This window comes from Oculina patagonica, chromosome 2, assembly GCF_052425735.1.
Source record: "Oculina patagonica isolate OP01 chromosome 2, crgOcupat, whole genome shotgun sequence".
Classification (NCBI taxonomy): Eukaryota; Metazoa; Cnidaria; class Anthozoa; order Scleractinia; family Oculinidae; genus Oculina; species Oculina patagonica.
Window position 1 is genome coordinate 22,815,252 of NC_135759.1, and position 17,649 is coordinate 22,832,900.

A 17,649-nucleotide genomic window follows, 5' to 3' on the forward strand; every position below is an offset into this window, starting at 1 on the left:
GAATGAAACTTTTTCGAACAGTGCTTTTTTAAGTCCTTTTCCTTGCAGTTAGTTCTTTTTCCATGCATTCAGTCACATGTATACACAGGCGTTTCTTTTAAACGAGACGAAATATGCCAAAAGCTACGAGCAAAGTTTGAACGGTTAGAAACAAAAAAAAAATAAGTTAACACAGCCGGTCTTTAATGAGCATCTGCCGGTAGAAGTGTCATGCTTTACCAGCGCACGATTGGTTACCTTCAACTCGTATTTTGCAATACCGCCACGGGCCATGCAAATTATCCAAAAGACGCGAAAAAATACTCTTTTTTCTCCCTTGGTCTTCGTGATCCACATATATTATAGTGTTTAGCAATCAGTTCATACCCAGTGGAAATTAAGTTATCTTTCCGGGTCTTTTTGTTTTTAAAAGCTTCTGTTTTGCAATTCATCATGGAACCTTTGCAGAACTCAAACTTGTCATACGAAAAGACTGACATTGTGTGTTTTAACATGAACACAGAGTACTTCAAAACTGGCGACTTCCTTGGCTGGTATATCGTAAACTGCGTGGTTAGCACGATTTTAGCAATCGCAGCAACAATGGCGAACCTGTGCATCCTTATAACCATTTGGAGAACGTCCCATCTACACACGCCTTCAAATGTTTCACTTTTTGGCCTTGCGATTTCAGATCTGGGAGTCGGCTTATTGACTCAGCCACTAGCTGTTATCAACACCGTGGCTAAAATCCAAGGATTTATCAGCACGGCTTGTATTACTGGGGCGGCCGTGGCTGTCTTATCGACTTATCTTTGTGGTGTTTCTTTGTTAAGCGTTACGGCTGTGAGTATTGATCGATATCTAGCGCTGTACCTTCACCTCAGGTATAAACAGTTAGTGACTAATAAGCGCGTTATAGCACTGCTCGTTTTGACATGGCTGTTCGTAGCTTTTGTTCTTCTAACGTGGTTATGGTATCCTCGGTTTATCTTAGGCGCAGGAATAGCTGTTGGTTCTATCTGTATTCTAATCACATCCGGCTGTTTCTTTCGCATCTACCTCATTCTGCGATATCACTTTAGGCAAATCCGAATTCAGACCCGACCTAAGATTGAGAATCAGGCATCGAATGAAGCACTCAACTCGACGCACTACAGGAAATCAGTCCTGGGAATGTTCATGGTTTATATCGTCTTACTACTTTGCTATCTCCCATACCTTAGCATAGCTTGTGTGGTTGTGGTTCAAGGCATAAACGCAACCAATCGGCTTTTATTCGAAGTGACAAGAACCTTAGTTTATGCCAATTCTGCTATCAACCCATTCATATACTGTTGGCGCCTCCACGAAATAAGAACAGCCGTGATGCAACGTTTACCTTGTGTTTAACCGGTGGATCTGATCGGCATAAGGAAGTACTATTTCAAAAACGAGTGCGAGTGTTTCATCACGATTTCCAAACACGAGAAAACAGATGAAAGCACGAGGCCGCTTCGGCCGAGTGCTTTCATCTGTTTTCGAGTGTTTGGAAATCGTGATGAAACACGATGCACGAGTTTTTGAAATGACTTCTCTAAAGAAACAATACAAAATTATGTAGTGTCGTATTTTTCCCCATTTTTCTTTAAAATGCCTTGTATGTGTGATTTGTTGTATTCAGTCGGCATTCATTGTATTTGTGAGCTTTTGTTTTTAATTATCCAATAGTTTCGCGTTGCACCAAATTTGTATTCTAAAAGCGTTGTGAACTTGAAGGGATTTACATATTGTTTTTGCCATGGCCGAAGGAAGGTTTCGCTCCCCGAAAACAATCGAGGAAGAAGAACTTTGCGTAGAGAGAGCAGTACCGAAGTCTACCAGATATAAAAATAAGTGGGCAATAGGGATTTTTGAGGATTGGCAACGAGTGCGAAGTGTCAATGTTCCAATACTCGAGGTTGGTGGAGTTTTTAAAGAGTATGAATTGCACAAAGTTCAGCCGCTTACACTAGGCTAGCTAGTAAGTGCGACAATTAGTGTCGATTCCAGCAGTGAGTCCGTGTCACGGAAGGTAGAAAAAGTTTCTCAGAATGTGGATATGGATACTATGCCAGTCTGTTTTGGCGACTTTAAGAAATGTACTGTAAACTTTAATTTCAAATGACTTAGGCTTGTCAGTTTGTAATTTGAAATGTTTTCCCTGGTCATTGTTTATTAAAAATTAATGATTCATGTAAAGCTGTGTTTGAGTAATATATGAATATGCAGATTAAGAACAATTTTTTCACTAGTGATGAAAACGTGATGAAACACTAGTGATGAAAACGTGATGAAACACTAGTGATTTTCAACTGGTGTTTCATTGAGTTTCCAACTCATCCACCTGACCCGAATGGGGCGCTCTGGTTGGCTTATAACGTCATGAATTATTAATGAGTTTGAGAAACTACTTTCCACTGGTATTCATGCACTACAATTCCCGTAATGGTGCAGTAAACATCAGTGTAATCGCTTTATACTTTACTCGGATGAACGGATCTACGGCCATTTGTCTAGCACTGTGCACCAACAGGTGTTTTCTAAATAATAATTCGAACAAGCTATTCTATTGCAGTTTTTTTTTCTGGCGTGGGAGGGAGTGGGGGGACCGTCAGTATATATCAGGAGTCTTTGGCGTGGGAGGGGGTGGGGGGACCGTCGGTACATGAGTCCTCGTTTCCCAGTCACCATCTCCCTCAAGGGTATGTTTGGAAGTTTCTTGATGTTACGGATAGGCGATGCGATCACTAAATGACGCAAAACAAACGACAAATAAGCAACACCCAAGCCACAACATGTAGTAGCTAACCAACAATAGTTTCCCCAACACCAAGATATACCCGTATGTTTGATTATATGCCCGCTCGGTGAAGAAATGAAAGATGATCCTTGGAAAATTCGACGCTAAAGGCCTATTAATTCACTATAAAAGTAAGTGGAATTGCACTGAAGTCAGTCAGAAAACAGGATCATCTGTCTAACAAAAGCGAAGCATTTTTCAGCACTTTATGTTAATAACTTTTACCAGTGTTTATCTTTTTTGCAAAGACGTTTGGCAGCTAGTCCCAGGAGGCAAGTTTGAAGTTCATTTATTTGCCACATATCTAACAATGTGCTTTAAACTGTTACATCATTCAGTAGCAGGAGATCTCTGCAAACTTTTCCAGAGATCTCCCTAGAATTTACAATTAACAATTAACTCAAAATGTCAGGCTGGGACATTTAATTAAAATTCGAAGTGCAAGAAATGCCTAAGACCCGGGGGGCTACTCAAAAAAGTTTTAAACGGGGAGGCTCCGCCCCAAGTTCTAACCCCTTACCCTTTTATATACCATTTCTCACAGAAATTGTACCCCTTTCGTATACCTTTAACTGAAAAAAGGTACCCGTTTCATATACCTAAGAGACATGGCGTGGACTTGAAATAGGACGTTTTCTTGTCATTTTTATGTAGCGCTTAATAAATTAAAATAATACAACCATAAATTGCGTCCGTTAAAAATATTTTAATTAAAGGCCCTTTTAAATAGCCAAATGACAGATTTCCATACCCTTTCGTATACTTAACCTCGTGAAATCCCTACCCTTTTATATACCTGAAGCCTGAAAAAGGTACCCCTTTCGGGCGGAGCCTCCCCGTATAGGCCATTATAGGGAGTACCCCCCCCCCCCCGGGGCCTAAGACAGGGTCGATCGATATTTAGGAACGTAGGTTCTAGCTCGTTTCAAGACTTCTAAGGTCGAAAAGGTTTCCGTATTTCTAACGAACGTAGGTCAATAATAAAGTGGATATTGGGCGTGAACAAGAACATTTTAAAGCTCTGGAAGCTAACATCGGCGCGAATTCACAGCTGCCAGTCGAGCAGTGCTCAATGGGTGTTTCTATAACTCTGTGAAAAGAAGGAATTAACGAGACTGTGAGGAGTTCTTATTTCTTTCGTGCAAATGACTGCATTCTCCAAATGGATCAGCGCTTGATGTCTTCTTCTCAATCCTGTGCATCGAACGAGCAGATATTTTATCTTTGTAGTCGGAGCTAGCCGTCAAGCAGGCTCGAGGCCTACTCGAAGATTGTTGGAACGCACGCAGTATCATGCGCTATTAGAGAGATTAAGCATGACGTTTATTTTTCCCGCGAACGGCAAAATTTCAACTTCTGCCACCTGCCGTTTGGCGTTCGTACGCGAAAATGAGTAGTTTTGTGTTTGTCGTGAATGTGGGATTTTTTCCCCTATTTTTATGAGGGATTTATTTTAGAATTTGATAAAAAAAGTAACAAAATGAAAGGCAAGTTCGCGTTTGCCGTTTGCCGTATAACGTCATGCTTAATCTCTCTATTATCGAATCTTTTGCGCTCTTCGCTGATCCGATTTGTGTCTATACAAACTTTAGCTAACTTTGAGTTTTCGCTCGCTTGACAAACAGATTATCAGTGTCAATCGCTTGTTTTCCGCTCGTGTTTACCCGATCACTGATAACTTTTGTCAGTTGAGAATTAAATAAAACTGTTTTTCCAACTCTTATCCTTTAATTCTAGACGACGACTATGGTTGTTTACATTTTCCTAAATTTTTAGAGTTCATTTAATTCAGAAGGCCTGCCACCGGGCGTTCTTTTTTTTCCGAGGCGACGAGAATAAAAAAAGCTTGACCACCGGTTAAAAATTCAGCTGTGGCCGTTTGTATAGAAGTAAACCTCTTCTTCCACGCTCGCTTTGCCAAAGAATAAATAAAATGCTGTAGATTACAGCCATGCACCCTTCATTCCTAAACGGTTTTTAAGTGTTTACCAAAAATATTAGTGCAACTTTTGTTTTAAACTGATAGGAAAAACAACTAAAATTATGCAGGTGTGGAGGTGGTTATCATCTTCATGTCAGTATACCTAAATACATGATTTAGTAAAATGACAGGAAATATGGACTTACCTCCATTGCATGGGATACCTCAAGATACCGATGTCTTATGAGCCGTTTAACTGACTATTTCGGGAGATACTAAGGCCTTAATAAGCTTTCAGTTGCACAGTTGAAGTAGTAATTGAATCCCGGGGGGGGGGGGGGTTACTCCCTATAATGGCCTATACGGGGAGGCTCCGCCCGAAAGGAGTACCTTTTTCAGGCTTCAGGTATATGAAAGGGTAGGGATTTCACAAGTTTAGGTATACGAAAGGGTATGGAAATCAGTCATTAAGGTTTTTGAAAGGGCCTTTTAATAAAAATATTTCGAGCAGATGCAATTTATGGGTGTATAATTTCAGTTTATGAAGCGCTACTTGAGTCTTGATACCATGACTTTCAGGTATATGAAAGGGGTACCTTTTTTCATGAAAAGGTATACGAAAGGGGTACAATTTCTGGCAAAATGGTATATAAAAGGGTAAGGGGTAGGAGCTCGGGGCGGAGCCTCCCCGTACAAAACTTTGTTGAGTACCCCCCCCCCCCCGGGAATTGAATTCATGCATTTACAATTTTGCCTACTTCATTGTTTTATAAGAAAAGCGCAATAAAAGCCTAACAACGTGTCTTGTCAGCCTGTATACAGCTGTCGATTTTGAAAAGTTATTACGAAGCTGATACTTGACAAGAAACAGAAGAAATACGTATAATTTAAATAATTATTGTTAATTCCAGCGACGGGATCATTCAATATGGCTCTTTTCATATCTCAAAGTTTTCTGTTTGTAGCTAGCCTTACTGTAATATTTCTACGGCCGTGTTTGTATTATGGGGAAAGAAGACCTGTTATCGGTGGTAATCTTGCGTCTCGTAAGTGGGTGAAGGTTATTTCAGGATTATTTTCGGAAACTTTTTTTTCTTTTTTGTGTTTTCAGGTGACTTTGTAGTTTCTGAATTCTAGTTTGGCCTCGAGGTTCAGGCGGGATGTCAGTTGCAATGAAGGAAGCCCCGCCCCCGCGAGAAAGGCCTCCGCGTAACTGCGGTACTCCGCGCGCCTTCCCGCGCGTTGATCCCGCGAAAGATCGAGTGCAAGGGGGACTGAGTGCTAGAGCTCAGGCTCTCATCAGCTATTCAAACAAACAAAAATTGCCACGCACCGGAGATCAGAGACCGATGATCCATCTTGTTTTTTGCTGAATGTTTTATGTCTTTTGCAATATATTTTGCTTTTTTGAGCCTCAACTGGCTTAGATGGAATGACTTTAGCGAGGAGTGAGAGAGAATGGGCCATTCTGGTGAACGAAGTAAGTGCTTTTTGTTGCAAATCAGCTGATCCATAAAGTAATGTATTTTTAGTCGATCGTTCGGCGCAAAAATTTGTGCCTCAAGAAGGGAAGAAAAATCTCGTTTAACTACTTTGCTTTACTCAGAGTTTTTTCTAACCTAAATTTGAAGCCAAGTACATTCATGCCTTTGAAAAAACGGAATTGTAATATTATTAGTTGGTGAGAAAATACCATTTTCATGGCCATGAATTCCGAACGACTGTTAAAATTCCCTGAATTGCTTGTTCGTGTTGAATAATTTGGGTTTGGGCGTTCATATTTATTTTACGGTTCATTAAATTCATCCACGCTAAGGTGGATTCCACAGTTAAAGCTGCTCTGAGAGAGTCCCTAAAAATGTAACGTGAATAAGTGTATAATTTTGTACGCTCATGTCTATGCATATGTAAGCTTACATTTCCTAATTCATTATTTACAGTAAAGTTTAGTTCACGCTGAAATACAATGGATGACATTGTTTGTATCAACAGCTGTTTGTGACCACAAACTTAATATTTTACCTTTTAAATCATTACAAATGAAAATTGCAAGGAACTTTTAATACAGCTTAATTCAAATGCTATGTGTGTATTGCCTGTCATTTTCATACCTTTTCATACTTTTTGCCTAATGGGATAATAATTACATTATTCAAGCTTAACGTAAAAAAGATATAATAAATAATTTCCTTAATCATAACTATAACAAAATTCTCAAATCTGATTGGTTCTTAGCACACCTATTTTTCACCAAATTGGAGTGCGCACAGCTAACGTGTCCAATAACAAAGTGTCCATTTACAAGATGTCCAGTAACAAGGTGTCCAGTAACAAAGTTTCTTGTGCTGCACATGTGCACGCTCTTTATTTAGTTCCTTATTGTGACGGAATACCCCTTGATATTCCTAAAACCTTCAGTTTAAAAAATGGCTGTTTTTGTCATAGTGAGGATAAATCCTCGACAGGATAAGCTTGTCTAATTTATTTTTCCCTGAATTTTGTTAAAACAGTCACATGTACATGTAACATCCATGCACATACCATGTATAATGCTGTGTGATGCCAGCAGCAGGGATGTTTGTCCAGATATGAGTATTTTTATTCCCAGGGCCCTAAATTAAATTGAAATTGCAACACAAGCAGTAGGGTCTACAGTCAACTCTCTCTTAACGGACACCTCTATAAGACGGACACCTCCATAAGACGGACACCTGGTTATGGTCCCTGCCGTTTTTCAGTCATTTTACTGTAAGAAAACTCTCTGTAAGACGGACACCTCTCTAAGACGGACAACGGACACTTTGAAACCGCCAACAGCCAGGCACTAAAAGTTATTTTTTCGTGAATAATACTTCAAAACTTGTTATCGACATATAGCATAGCAGGTCAGCGCCTTTAGAATACCAAATTTACCAAAAACAATCTGCTAAAATGCATTTCTTCTCTGCTTAAACTTGTAGATTTAGTTTTCTACTTACAGTATCACCGTTTGTTATTAACAAACAAGTCGAATCTCTGATATTATTTTTGTTCCACTTTATAGGTTTTGCTAATGTAAGCGACTAAAACAGACATGTATTTGTTGTGCATAGCCGTTTAGCTTTATCGTCTCAAAATTTCTGGTGTCACGTTACCTCGACTCTCTATAATGCTGACACCTCTATAAGACGGACAGTTGGGGCCGGTCCCGACGGTGTCCGTCTTAGAGAGAGTTAACTGTAGAACGTTTTAAGGCTTGTGATTGGTAGATTTCTTTCATGAATTTTGTCTGTTTCTGTTTTCTAAGGTTGGTTGATTGTTAATGCTTTTATCATATGACATCAAAAAGTGCTATCATAAGTTAGGTTTTGAACTTCAGGGTTTGTATGCTGACACACCTTATGGCTGATTCATGTATCATAAGTGTTTTAAGGGGTTTCACAAGTGAGAACTTGAAGGGAAGTTGTATACCTTATTGTAAGTGCGCTGCTTTAAACTCAGCCACCGCAATAACTATATATCATTACAAAGCTAATAAAATGTGCTATTTGATAAAAAATATTTTGCCAACAGCTCGGAAAATCCAAAATGACTGATGTTGGCTCTAGCGAATTTATCAGGTATCGAATACAGCCACACAAACAAATCTTATCACTTCCCCTGATGAAGGATGGAGTTTCAAGAACCCTTAATTTCTCTTTATTGATGTTTTATTTGTATCTCATCATTTATTTTTTCAGTATAACATTTGCAAGAAGAAATTAAGCAGTAAAAGAGAGGCTTTGAAGATTCTCACAGGTGACCTAGAACTGTGCCAAAGGGAAAGAGACATTTACAAAACAAAGATTAAACAACTGGTAAGCTGAAAATTGAGTCAAAAGTTTTGCACATTACAAAGCTGTGCTCTTAGAATTATTACAGGGTACCCAGGGGCTTTTATGTAAAAAATCTTGGGTGCCCAGCTCTTTAAAGCGTTCATGATAGAAAATTATACAAGTCGTCAAAAGATAAATGTAAGTCGCCTGTGGTACCCAGGTTCTTCCAGAGCACAGCTTTGGGCATTACAATGTCGCAATGTACATGTTTGGGGTGGTTACCATGATGTCATCAGCAAATAGTACTTATGTTAATTAATGGGTGAAATTATTCTTATCTGTCACGACCCTGCCCTTAGATCATTTCTGTTTGCCTCTCAATCAGTTTATTATGTGTAAATGTTTTTAATGAACAACAGAAACATGATGGAAAGTTTATCATCATGGCTCATTTTCTGTAAAATCCAGAACTCAGTTATTTTACACTATTGTCCTAAAACATTTTTCCTGAGGTTTTCCTGAGGTCTTCCTGACTGATGAACTGATATAATCAGTGCAGTTCAAGGAATCTTTGTTATTAACGGTAGCATTATTGAAGAGTTCAGTGCAAAAAGGGCGGACATGATTTTGGACTAAAAAGAACATAATAAACTACTCCAAATTTTGCATGTGGGTTTGTTTGCGTATGTAAAACATTGTATTGGGCGATTCCAGAAAATATCCGTACCATACCACGGATGGCTTCCACATTTTGGCCCACCTTGCCTTCGGAAATTCCAAAATACGTTATCCCCCCTTGCCCTCGGAATTCTATAATCGTTAGCCCCACCTCCCGTTCGGATTTTTCATTTTTTTCGTCAAGCCCTTTAGAATGCTCGTCAGGGTGCGCAAATAATTATGCCCAATGTGGCGTACTTTACATCAAATTATTTCAAATGACTCGATCTTTACATAGAGACAGTCATTATGACTCAGGAGATTCTGGGATGAAAATGTAAAAAAATAAGACTTTTCTCCTTACCCTTGTTCAAAAGATACAGCCTACATTAACTTAACATTGCCCCAAACTGGTGCAGAACATTAAAATAAAAATATCGTGTGATGCACGTGTGAAAACGCGGAAGATAATATGATCAAGTGCACTGACATATCCGCCATCTTGAATTTGAGCCTTCAGGGTCAGCAGTCGCTCCCAACCCACGTCCTTCAAAATGGCGTCTCGAAGCGTAGCAAAAGAGTTTTCTACTCCACTGAATGGACTAAATATTTTGTGGATCCGCTTTGACAAGAAAACAAAGAGCGAATAAAGAAGTTTATCAATGTTAAGGCCTCTGAAGCTTGATGTAGAACCCACATTTTACCAATTTTCTTTGTAAATAAACGCAAACACATGCCTGATCGATCGATACTTGTCTTGTATCCTGCTTCCGCGATGCCATCTTTAGTTCGTGCTTTATTTGCGAATTGGTAGTCCACAAAATAAGCATTTTCAAGGAACACACTTTTGTTGTCTCCTGTGGAAATCAAAGATCTGGAACTCCCCCATGCCTTTGGAATTCCAATCATAAGTATCCCCCCATGCCTTCGGAATTCCAGTTCAAAGAACCCCCCATGCCTGGGAATATTGTATGCAGAAAACTCTGTTTTCCAAGTCGGCGGTATTTTGAAGTTTCTTTCTTCCAAGTTAACAAAGAAACTACTAAAGATGCCAACTGGAAAAACCTAGTTTTTTGCATATGTTATTTCTCAGAAACAAAGCAAAAGCCGGCGAAAAATAAATTCATATTTACAATGTTTCACTTATGTCAACAAACCTGCATGCGAAGTTTGGAGTTGTTTTGGCAATGTTCATTTCAAGCCCAAATCACTACCGCCCTTTTTGCAGTGAGCCCTTCAATTATTTTCAAACTTGACCAGACTTGATCGTTTGATTTAATTTCTAGTTAAAAGAGGTTGACGATTACAAGCGTAAAGAAGGAGACCAACAAGTTCAGAAATCAAATCCATCAACACCTGTTAAAAAGGTATGAGCTGCACACAAAAACATATCTTGGGTTGAACATGTACTGACTACAGTCATATTTGTTCAACCTGCTCTCTTTTGAACTAAATGTTTGAACTGATATTAATTCTCTATGTTATTGACAGAGAGGAACGTCATTCTCTGGTCAAAGTGTGTGGGAACAAGAGCTTCATAATGTCAGAGAAAGGAAACAGAAGGTAAGTTTAATATTATTCAATCTACATTATTCATCAAGTTATAATACAGGTTTCATAATAATTAAATTAATATGCAATTACACAGCCTCAGGGAAACTCCCATGTTGCTTGGATGAATGTCCTGTGCCACCTTTTTATTACTTTACCCCCATTGTCCATAGTTTGTCGCAATTTCATTTGATGTACATTGCTACTTTTTGGGTCATGTCGCTTGGAATTTACATGATGTACCCTGGCAGGATCCCTTATTATACAGTCACTTGATTTGGCCAGACCTAAAAGCTAAGTCTGTCATTATCTTCCATCTGATTATTATGGGCAGATTTGATGGCCCATTGCTGGCTAGATTAACATGGTTTTGTTCTTTGTTGCATGGTCTAAGATCATTACCCTTTGTAGATCAGCCAAAAAAATGTATTCTTGTATCGAAACAATTTTTTTTATAAAAAAAAAAATGTCATTATCAGTGACATCAATACATTTTGTTTGCACTCTTAAAGTCTTAAAACATTTTATGGACAATGCCTGGCGATCATGACCAATGAACATTAACACTGGTCACTGTATAAACATTAGATTTTATTTTTACCAAACATAAAGTGCAATTGAAATTGTGAATGCCTAGAATACTGAACTTTGTTCATTTTGTTCTGACTTGTGACAGACCCTATCACAGCTGTTGTGTGAATCACGTGGGGAAAACAAAGCTTTGAATAAAGACCTTGCTGATTTGCGTCAACTCTACAATGACGCACAGGAAGATATTCAGATCCTGCGTGAAGCACTAGCTAAACAAAAGAACTGTAGCAATAAAATAAAGGATGGCACAGATGGTATGGATCCACGTCAGGATCTTATATCCCAGCTGGAAAAAAGCCAAGAAAAGGTATGATGAGGATATATATATATAGTACAACTATTTAATACTGGTTGTCACTTACAAGCATCAAGTTTGTGTTGCACAGGACAAATTGCAATGACAATTTTTTACACAACAATGTTGGAAACACGTTGCAAGTTTTAACATGGGTTAAAAAACTTGTTTTAAACTTAAGTCACTTTTGTGGAGAGGAGGGGCTTATTTTAGGCCGGTTTCTGGAAGAAAGTGCTGTTGTTGTGTTCAGCTTTAAGTGGATCTTGATCTGGCTTAATACATTTAACATTGGAAATTCTTTAATTTTCTCTTTTAACTTAAAATAGCTGATTGGTCAGTCGTTTAAAAAAAAAACAATTCAAAAACACAAACCCACTACAACCATAATAAAATAACATGTCTTCTGGCATTCAAGAATAAATTTTGATGCATGAAATTTGGTGCATATGATTTGTAGATGACAGAGTTAGAGAGAGACAAGCTGGCCATTGTTGATGAAAAAGCTGAGATTGCCATTGAGGTATGTGTTTAGTTGCTAGAAAATCTGTTTAGTGTGCTTATACATCTGTATTTTATCATTGTACTCATTTTAACCGTTTTGGTGGTGTTTTTTTGTCTTGAAACATTTAATTTGTATAAAATATACTATAAGTTTTTGTAGTACAAAGAGTTAAAATTATTTTTGTTGTGTATTGTTCCAAAGAGGGATCACTTTAAGGACAAGTCTGAGAGGCTGAATACACAGCTGAATTTTATCCTTGGTGCTGATGACAGACGATTGGTTGACATCGATTCTGTTCTCATGGAAAATAGGTCAGTTTAAATATTAACACTTTTCATTTTTTCCAATCAAAAACCATAACCATCTTGCTTGATTGGCTTCAAGAGATTCAGTTTTCTGTACATCATGTACATTTACATACATGTACATGTACATGTAAATACGTATGCCACTCAGACATAAATGAGAATTTATTTTATCATGATTAGTTGGGTATGTGTTGTAGTTTAAAAAGAATTTCAGGTCACAGTGATTTCAACCTAGTTCGATTTGTTGTATGTACAAACGACAGTACCTGGACATGTGTTCAATGTTCCTTATACCCAATCGATGTTCCTTCTATCAGATGTTCCTTATGTCCAATGCTCGTTTGTTATTTGTTATATCCAACATTCATTATTTCCAGATGTTCTTTATTGCAAGATGCACTGTATGTCATTTTCTGCCACATGTTAATGCAGTCCCAGCAAACGGCATATAATAAATTATTTTCAACCCCAAGTTAGAGTTGTCCTTTCATCCTAATTACAATTATGAAAACTGTACTTTAGGACCACCTATCCCTTGTACAATGGACAACATACTCTAAGGTCATTTTTACTTGTTGATGCACTGATTTGCTCTTCATCCACCCTCCAGTGTACATGTTTGCTGCGCATACATGGCATGCGTGTATGTGTGGGAATCTGTTCTCAGATAATTTCCTTACACCATAAATTTGCCTTTCTAAGATATTTACATAATTTCTTCTCCAGGTACTTAAAAGAGCAAATAAAGCAGCTAAAGGAGGAGAAAAATATGGCTGTTTCTGCTTTGACTAGATACAAGGTGAGACATGAAAAAAAAATCTGTTCATGTTCCGGGAAAGATAGTTACTGGTAACTGTTTTGTAATATTAGTCTTTCAGTTAAAAGTGAAGCTATACCGTACTTATTTCATAAGTGTAATAGTTATAAGAAATTAACTGTTTGTTGTTTTTCATTGCTCTTCAAATAACCGACTGCTTGGACAGGGGTTTCAAAATGTTTTGAAGTAGACATCAGCAACTGGAAGAGTAGGCGGCTGTGACAATGGCAGCTTGTTTGTCGCAAGCTAATTGCTATGACTAGAGTAACCGATGACATATTATCAAGTAGCCGGCAGAACTCCAGGGGTTGCTGGCTAGTTTTGAAAACCCGGCTTGGAACAGGCTAACAGTTAACCAGTTGGTGATTATGACTGCATTGTATAGTGTACGTCGTGCCAGTGGCAATGCAAAGACATTTTTCAATAATAATCAATATATGACTAATTTTGGTATCCATCTACATGTAGTTGTTTTCATTAACTTTACTGGGTTTTACTTTTCTTCACAGAACACTTTTGAGAAGTGTAAGAACAAGATTATACAAGCTCAATTTCAAGGGTCTTTTACTAATACTGCAAAACATGGTAAATACTGTACCCTGGTACACTGTACCATTAGATGATAGCGGTGTGGCTCTGTAGCTCTGTGATTGATTGATTGATTGATTGATTGATTGATTGATTGATTGATTGATTGATTGATTGATTGACGGACAGTTTTCTGCCATTTGAATCCGAGAAAATGTTATTTTGATAACAAATATTTTCAAAAGTCTTTATCCCTGAGAAAAAAATTGCTGAACTAACTTGGGTGTGTTTGTGTTTTCTCAGCCGTGCCTTCCCTCCTGTCTGAACTTGTGGGACATCTCAGCTCCCATACATCACCATCTACTGTAGCTGATCTACAGTTCTTGGCTAACTCGTTATCCGAGACGCTCTCTGAAAAGGACACCGCCCTACAGCATCTAAGAAGTGCTAACAAGTAAGATACAACCCACTTTGGTGGCTCTATTGTAAGCTCCCCTACTCTTATAAACGAACCCTAGTTTGTATGGGTTACATGTTAATGATCGAGACATGTCTTCCACTTGGTCTCAATAGAGTAGCAGCTCACCTAAGCTTGTAATTCTACTGTCCTCTAGTTTAACAGTTGCAATGATTTTGGGACTAGGCGCATTGTTCCTGTTGTTTGCTCTATTGTAACGTTCTCTTGAAGTGTAGCAAGCCATTCATGTCAGACCTTGCAAGAGCTGCTACCCGATCCCTTAGCCGGTGTGGAGTTACCTTATTATAGAAAATTAAGATGGTTTCCGCACAATTTTCGAGCAATACAGGCAAAAATAAAGTTACCAAAAAGACCTCTTAGCATGGCAACAGTTTTAGTACAGCTAACAAAAACCTGCCAAAAATTTAGCACTCAAGCTGACCCCGCGAGAGAAAAATGGATTTGAAGTTGTCTTTATTTCAGTTAAAACGGACGTCTTGCGCCAGTTCAAAACAAAATGGCGCGCGTTTAATACATTTTTTCGAGGTTTGACTTTAATTTTCTCGAGAATGCTTTAGAATTTAATTGCGGGGTCACTAAGACAAATGAATTTCGATGAGATCTTTTAAATAGTATACAAAATGTTGCCGTGCAATGAGTAGATTTTTGGTACTTAATTTTCGCACTCGTGCCGTTAATTAAGTGGAGCGTTAATTTCCATGACGTTAATTTCCATTATTTTGGCCCCAATTTTTCGTTACAGTACCGATGTTCTTGACTCCGAGAAAAAAGCATAATTTTATCTGTCACTATCATTGATACTGTGAAGAACGCTCAAAGTTGGAAAAGTACCACGAACATTGTTTTCGTTTAAGATTATACGCCTACAAGTGTTGAAATAAACTTGTTCCTGTTGTGTACGTCGCGTTAATTTCCTTCATTTTGAAATGTTACCCCCTCTTTCGCGTTAATTTCCTTTATTGGGAAGTAATTTTTCCTTCAATTCGCGTTAATTTAAGTCGCGTTAATTTCAAATACCTTAATTAACACAAGCGTTAATTTCCTATAATAAGGTAAGTGCAACCGAAAGGTGCAAGACATGAATCGTACATACCCTGTGGTTTACTGCCCTTTTTAACAAGTAACGTCTCGGTCATGATATTGAGTGATAATAAAGTCTGGCAAAGGAGTAACGCTCCTAGGTCTACAATACTTTATTTGCCTTGTAATCTAAACGACGAGATTGTGGTGTCATTCTTATTTTTCTTATCATATCCATTATCAGGATTTTAGGACATCGGGTGGCAGAACTTGAAAAGAAACTGAAGACTTTAGAGGTGTCAGGCCTGTGGTCTTTACAAGGTTGGTGCCAACTTGTGAACATGTACGCCCATGACAAAGTCGTTAGTGTGCGTTCCCTTATTTTGAATCCTTTTCCCAGTCTTAAACATCCACTCTGTAAGTGTATTGATGATAAAGAATGTGCACTGCACCCATGGTGTGCACTCAACCTTGGACAAGGCGTACAACTTTGTTTTCAGCCGTTTCAACATAATACGGGGCTTGCGTTTATTGTAAGTTCTCGTCTTCGTGGTTTTTTTTTCGGTAGGTTTTGTGGTTTACTCCGGTTACGTTCACCTCTGCAATAGTACCTTGAAGTGGCATGTTAGTATAAATTTTGATAAATTCTGTACACCATATCTGTTTAGTGATACGTTACTTGATTTTTTGTCAGGTCACCGAGGATATGGTTCCACAGAAGCAGATAAGCTCAATTTTGATAGGCTACAGGGGTTAATCCCTGAAGAACGGCGATCAAATGGTCACAGCAAGGAGCGTGACACTATGGAGGATGCGAACAGGGGGAGTGAGCCGGACTCACCTTCATCCCCCGGGTGGGATGGGAGCCCCCGGAGTCCCGTCCTGGATTTGCGCTCCTTTCAGGGTGTGGTCGAGGAGGGGGTGCTGGTTAACGTGGCAGGGAGTCCTGGCGAGGAATTGGAAGATCTAGGTTGCTTCCCATTGGAGGATGATGGTGATGGTCATACTGACGATGAAGTCGAGGATTTACACCCTCAGGAACTCGCGAATGAAAAACCCGCGCACGAAGAATTGCCCGAAGCAGAACAACAAGAGAAACTCTGTAGCGAAAAAGAGCTGAGGCGCGAAGAAGATTTCAATGACGAACTTCCTCAGCGAAACAGCGTTGATAGCAGTGAACTGAACCGCAAGGACGAAAATTCTTCAAAGCCCTTGTCCCCAGATTTGAGCGATCATGAAAATCAAATATTAAGTGATGACGATGATCCCGACCACAAACCCGTATCAGATGCTGAGCTTGATAACTTATTGAAATCAATCAGTTCAGATGAGGGGTAGTTATAGCTTGTCACGCACATGTTTTCGTGACTGCTATGCTGTCACGCACATCTTTCCGTGACTGCTATGCTGTCACGCACATGTTTCCGTTACTGCAATGCTGTAACGCCGAGGGGTCACGCAAATGACCGCTTGATGGGTATTGCAAAGCGTGTGCATGGTAGTGAAATTATGTTTACAATGTGGCTCCTTATACGAAAATACGCCACTGAAATTTTCATCTAGGTTTGTACCTGTAGAAAGGTGTGGTCGAAGCAACTGTAAACTATCTATTACGGTCACTGGCTGGTCAAATCCCTTTTCGAGCTGAAATTTCATGAATTGTGTATCTAAAAGCTCTGAACTCTAATTTCCTTCATGAATTTTTCTTTTATATGGTACGGTGCTCAGCTCTGCTATAAACTAAAAGTGATCTCCTCGCGATCGGTGACATTATTAGCTTCGTAGATTGTTACTGGGGCTATATCTCACAGACCCTTAAATTCTCTTAGGTTATCCTTCTCAAATACCTTGTGTTAAGTGCGAAAATACTTTTTTAATTTAGAGAAGTTTGGGGTTGGCAGCATCAATAACCTGTGCATTAGTATTTTTCTTCGTTTTATCATCCACTGGACTCGAGAACATTACGAAGCTTTCCTTTCTAGGACTATCAACTGACAGTAGTCGATAATTGCGGGACTGTTTCCATGTTTTTACGTTAGAAATGAAAAGGGCCTTAAACTTATATTAAATCATGGCCTTAAATATTTAATATTTTGAAACTCGTATTTAATGGCGAGTTTATATTGCACACAAGGTGTGCCAAGTTATGAGGAATTACCACAATTGCAGAAGCGATTTCTGCCTCAAATAATACATATCAGAAAACATTTAAAGTTGTTTTCTTTCTCAGGTTGTCTCCGTTTGTTTAATTTGTTTATACTCGAAGGGGGTGGTGGGAAAACGCGAGAGGAAATGAAATAGTGTGGTTACCTTCAGTGGTATTACTTAAGGACACCTACCACAAGTCCTTACTATACACAATCACATTGACTGTATTTAAACAAACT

The 17,649-nt window shown here is 38.7% G+C and overlaps 2 protein-coding genes across 4 annotated transcripts; both read left to right on the forward strand.

Moving 5' to 3' along the window:
• Positions 1–380: 380 nt before the first annotated feature.
• On the forward strand, positions 381–2,199 carry LOC144643492 (histamine H2 receptor-like). Its single transcript, XM_078502757.1, has one exon. The coding sequence runs from the start codon at positions 433–435 to the stop codon at positions 1,369–1,371; it is 939 nt and encodes a 312-aa protein (XP_078358883.1). The 5' UTR covers positions 381–432; the 3' UTR covers positions 1,372–2,199.
• A 3,844-nt stretch (positions 2,200–6,043) lies between these two features.
• On the forward strand, positions 6,044–17,491 carry LOC144643520 (uncharacterized). Of its 3 annotated transcripts, XR_013568918.1 has the most exons (14): positions 6,044–6,201; positions 8,441–8,557; positions 10,459–10,539; positions 10,664–10,735; positions 11,400–11,621; positions 12,067–12,129; positions 12,313–12,422; positions 13,146–13,218; positions 13,746–13,821; positions 14,068–14,218; positions 15,507–15,583; positions 15,957–16,621; positions 16,653–16,682; positions 16,714–17,491. XR_013568918.1 is itself a non-coding variant. In XM_078502806.1 (12 exons), exons 1-12 carry the CDS (start codon positions 6,154–6,156, stop codon positions 16,598–16,600), a joined length of 1,734 nt encoding a protein of 577 aa, XP_078358932.1. In that variant the 5' UTR covers positions 6,044–6,153; the 3' UTR covers positions 16,601–17,491. The 3 variants fall into 3 exon arrangements, 1 of the variants encoding a protein (XP_078358932.1); XR_013568917.1 differs by having other exon boundaries at positions 15,957–16,682; XM_078502806.1 differs by having other exon boundaries at positions 15,957–17,491.
• Positions 17,492–17,649: the final 158 nt, after the last annotated feature.

Coding starts and splice junctions, on each gene's coding strand:
- LOC144643492 (XM_078502757.1), top strand. CDS start 433: ATGGAACCTTTGCAGAACTCAAACTTGTCATACGAAAAGACTGACATT.
- LOC144643520 (XM_078502806.1), top strand. CDS start 6,154: ATGACTTTAGCGAGGAGTGAGAGAGAATGGGCCATTCTGGTGAACGAA. Junction 6,202..8,440: donor GGGCCATTCTGGTGAACGAA/GTAAGTGCTTTT, acceptor TTATTTTTTCAG/TATAACATTTGCAAGAAGAA. Junction 10,540..10,663: donor CATCAACACCTGTTAAAAAG/GTATGAGCTGCA, acceptor TGTTATTGACAG/AGAGGAACGTCATTCTCTGG.